Source organism: Myotis brandtii, unplaced genomic scaffold, assembly GCF_000412655.1.
Source record: "Myotis brandtii unplaced genomic scaffold, ASM41265v1 scaffold112, whole genome shotgun sequence".
NCBI lineage: Eukaryota > Metazoa > Chordata > Mammalia > Chiroptera > Vespertilionidae > Myotis > Myotis brandtii.
In genome coordinates this window covers 13,904,845-13,909,656 of record NW_005353838.1, presented here as the reverse complement: position 1 = coordinate 13,909,656, position 4,812 = coordinate 13,904,845, and the positions used below count along the sequence as shown (strand labels likewise).

Below are 4,812 nucleotides of genomic sequence, written 5' to 3'. Positions count from 1 at the left end.
GTGGCTGATGGCTGTTTGCAGGCTGGCCACGGCCCCCAGCCACCCAAGCTCCCAGTGGAGGCTGGCTGGAAGCAGGTATCTGGGATTTATTTATCTTCTATAATTGAAACTTTGTTGCCATGAGCGGAGGCCTCAGCGGCTCAGGGCTGGCAGGAAGCTTGGCTTCCTCCATCACCCGGGCAACCAAGCTGCCTGCTTGCTCCAGCTCCGTGGCTGCCGGGCGCCATCTTGTTTGGGTTAATTTGCATATAGTCGCTCTGATTGGCTGGTGGGCGTGGCTTGGGGGCGCAGCAAAGGTATGGTCAATTAGCATCTTTGTCTTTTATTAGTGTAGATAAGGAAATTGAAGGCTGGTGAAATGACATGATAAGCCATTTGGCAGAAATAGTGACAAAATCAGAACTAAATCCCAGGGTATTATTATCTTGGTTCATTGTTCTGTTTGGATGCTGAAAGAATTTTAATATGGTATTTTGTATTTTGACATATAGTTAACACCAGATTTGCTTCTTTTCCCACTTAGGTGATGAAATTTTTTTAAAGGCTCTTGGATCTTTTTTTAACTTTTCCATAGTAATTAGCATATACTAGACTATTCATAATTACTTAAGGAGAATTTACCATTTGGATTAAACCAGTTATTTTCTAATCTTGATTTTTCTGATGCTTCATGATATCCCAGAGTATCAGGTATTTGCTAGTATTCATTAAAAATAAATTAATTTTAATTTAATTAATTTAATGATGTAGTGTAATTGTAATACAGATTCCTGGGTTCTATTCCCAGAGATTTTGGTTCACTGAATTTTAGATGAAACTCTGTATTCTGTATTCTGAATAAACTCCTCTAGCAATTTATGTGCAGTCAGATTAAAAAGTCAATACAGAATTTTTAGGAAGCAGAGATAAATAGCAAAGGACAACTAAAAACAAGCATAAAGCAGATGAGGTGGAACATTAAATATTTTTAATGATACATATTTAATGATAAAGCTATAGTTAATAGACCACATGACAAATTTATTAGGATAGAGTACATATAAGGCATTCTTGGAAAAATGTGAAATATGTTGAGCTCTAGCAACAGTCACATAACCCCAACGTCTTTTCCTCTCAGTGAGAACGATCAGTGTAAAATCATGCACAAGAGGATGACAGGAGGTTCTTTACCCCTTTAAAATAAAGATCCTAACATTTCCAAACATTCTGAACTTTAAAAAGGTAACATGATTTCATGAGCTAAGCTCTTAACCCAGGAAGGCAGAATTTACGTAGCTTTCATGAAATAAAGAAAACAAAATCTGGCCCTGGCCGGTGTGGCTCAGTTGGTTGGAGTGTCCTCCTATATACCAACAGGTTTTGGGTTCAATCTCATATCAGTGTTTCTCTCTCTCTCTTTCTCTCCCCTCCTCTCCCCTTCTCTCTGAAATAAATAACCATATCCTCAGGTTAGTATAAAAAAAACCAAAAACAAACTGGAGGAGTGTTGCTGGGACTGACCTCAGATTAAAAAAAGCATAGGCTCTGTTGTTTTGGGATGGTACAATTAGAAATGTACAGCAGCTGTAACTGGAATTTAAATGGAGAAGGAAAAAGAAATTTTATTCCTCAATATTTTTTTCTCTATTTTAATTAGTCTCTTTCAGATGCACTAATTTCTCTTCAGATGGTGTATCCTAGAAGGAATCTTTCAGCCGACCAGTGGAGAAATGCCCAATTATTGAGTCTCATCAGTGCACCCAGTACAATGCTTAATCCTGCACAGTCTGATACCGTATGATTCTGTTTTTCCCTTTTTGAATGAAAATAGTGAAATTGATTTTTAAAAACTGAGTTAAGCAGTGCTATTGCAATATTCTAATTAGTACTAGCCTATAGTGAAATTTATTGTAAATGCTCAGTAATTAAGTTATACTATTTAGTACTTTTATTTCTAGATTCTGATGCCAAGTTAATACAATTAGTAGTGTATTTTCTTTTAAAGTTTAAAAGTTTGTTTTAATCTTATGGTGGAAAATTTAGAAGGTGCAGAAATTTATAAAGACAAAAACAAAAAATTTCCCAAATCTTACCAACTAGAGAAAATTGTTGTATGTTGTTATATTTCTTTTTAATCTTTGTGTGTATGAATATAGATGTTATGTATATGGAAAATGCACACACATAATTACTGATTTGAGTGAAACAGTGAGCACCCATATACATAATTTTTTTTTTAACTTGACTAAAATTTTATCCTTTGGAATACCACAAACTCTGAAATAGACTTGGGAAATCTGGAAGTTGTCATTTATTAGATTGAATATGATTTAGCAACATTACTTTTTAAGGAGGAGGAGGTATTAAGTTATGTAAATGTGAAAGGAGCACAGCTCTTATTGCCCTTTATGGACTGCAATTTTAAATATAGGTTATAAAACTTTTACCCAACTTTTAAAATTTGTTGGGGTATTTGAGCCAAGAATTGAGTCGTGAGAATTCTGAGGAGTCAGAGGAGAGTGATTCGATATGGGTTGTTTTGTTTTTAAGAATTTCTTTTAAACACAAATTTATATTTTCTCTTTTTAAGATGCCTTGTGAATATCTCTCTTTGGATGCAATGGAAAAATGGATTATCTGTAAGTAAAATTGAATAGTTTAGTGATTATCCCTCAGGTTTTAAGTTTTAGAGAAAAATAACAGATAATATATATTACTTCTGTGGCAAGCACTTTCTTAAGTCTTCTATGTGCATTACCTCATTCAGTTCTCATACTAATCCTGTTAGGGTAGATGGTATGTTTTATAGATGAGGAACCTAAAACTTAATCCATACAGCTAGTAAGGGACAGTGACAAAGTAAGAACCCAGGCTAACTCCAAGGCTCATAGTCTACATTATATTGCCTCTCAACATAGCTTTTTATTTTGTTTTTTAATGATTTTTAATTATTGCATTTATCCAGTTAAAGTTTTTGGTATTTACTTCAGAACATATAATAAACAATTCATATGTTTTGCAGTTTTTTAGATGCAGGGGGAATAAAATTACTAGGATTTTTTCCCTAGGAAGGATTTCTGCCCCTATGAAGTTCACAAACTATGGGAGAAGTAGATAGAAACACACAGATTTAATACAAAATTAGAAATGCTATTTTGTAATTCCTTCTATCACCCCCATGTCCACTAGTGGAGGGGAATAATTTTGAGCAGTTTGTGTTTTTTAGGTCTTACAATTCTTGTTTCTTGATTTATTAAACTTTAGAAACTACTTTTATTACAGTGTTTGTCTATAGTGAAAGACCAGTTTTTCTTTTTTAATGATTTTTGGATTGATACTTTTATAAAATACAATAGAAATGAATTACTAGAATGATCAGAAATAAAGCAATAAGCAAAGACACAAAATAAAAGCCCATATTTTTATTAGATTTAATCTAACAATTAGATTATTATTAAGTTTCTATTCATAAATCACTCAAGCTTTTATGAACGTTTGTAAACACTCTCAATTTCTCTGCTTAGTCTCATTATGCACTGGCACTTTGCACTCATTAAAATGAAAGAGGTGGAATTTAGCTCAGACTCCCTACTCTTAGCCATTTAAAAAAAATATTTTTATTGATTTCAGAGAAGAAGGGAGATAGAAACATCAATGATGAGAGAGAATCATCATCATGATCGGCTGCCTCCTGCACGCCCCCTACTGGGGATCGAGCCTGCAACCCAGGCATGTGCCCTTGACCGGAATCGAACCTGGGACCATTCAGTCTGCAAGCCTATGCTCTATCCACTGAGCCAAGCCAGCTAGGGCCTTTTAGCCATTTTTATTATAATTTTTATATTGATCGGGTTTGTGATAGTTCTGTTTTTTTCTATAATAATAGTTAAGATTTTCATGCTTTGTCTCTTAGTTGATTTAGACACAGCTTTTGAAGTATTTATTTTGCTCAAATGTGCAGTGATCCTTGCTTGCTTTATGTTTATGGATGTATGGCTGAAGAACTGGGGTGATTAGTAGACTTAGGTGGCATGGGTGACCTCTAGAGTTATACAGCACTATTCCCCTAAGTCTTTACCTTAAATGGGCTTTGTATGGTGAGCATGAAGGTGGGTCAGAAGGCAGGCTACTCTAATGGAGGAGGAGGCAGACAGATTTGGGATAACCACAGTTGCCAAGGTAAAGGTTTACTCTGAGTTTTGCTGCTTTCATGTATTTGAACCTTGAGTAGAGTTGATATAAAGGTAAAGAGTTACTTCAAACTCTGCTTTTCTCTTTTTGATCCCAGTTCCCACATAAGGACTTTTCTACTGAAGATGGTCTACTTTCTTTAGAGCTTTGTTCTTGATTAATTCAAAGTATAGTCCCTGGACCAGCAGCATCGAGTAGAACCTTCTTAGATGTGCAGAATTTGATCTCCACTCTAGACCTATTGAATCAGAAACTCTGTATGGATCCCAGCAATATGACTTAACAAGCCTTTCTGGTGATTTTGATGCAAGCTAAAGTTTGAGATCACTGGTCTAGTTTATTACCTGGGGCCAAGAGTTATTGAAGGCTTAGAATATTGAGGACTCAGGTATTTGAAGTGCAATTATAAAATAACTTTTTTTTTTTTTTTAAATATATTTTATTGATTTTTTACAGAGAGGAAGGGAAAGAGATAGAGAGTCAGAAACATCAATGAGAGAGAAACATCGATCAGCTGCCTCCTGCACATCTGCTACTGGGGATGTGCCCGCAACCCAGGTACATGCCCTTGACCGGAATCGAACCCGGGACCTTTCAGTCCGCAGGCCGACGCTCTATCCACTGAGCCAAACCGGTTTCGGC

The 4,812-nt window shown here is 35.6% G+C and overlaps 1 protein-coding gene across 3 annotated transcripts in view; it reads left to right on the top strand.

Moving 5' to 3' along the window:
• Window positions 1-4,812, top strand: part of NCKAP1 (NCK-associated protein 1) — a 90,493-nt gene that overhangs the window by 31,772 nt on the left and 53,909 nt on the right. For all 3 annotated transcript variants that reach the window (XM_014546550.1, XM_005857661.2, XM_005857660.2), the window contains 2 exons: window positions 1,637-1,774; window positions 2,570-2,618. In XM_014546550.1, the coding sequence (XP_014402036.1) occupies window positions 1,637-1,774; window positions 2,570-2,618 (187 nt within the window). The remainder of the gene's footprint in view (window positions 1-1,636; window positions 1,775-2,569; window positions 2,619-4,812) is intronic.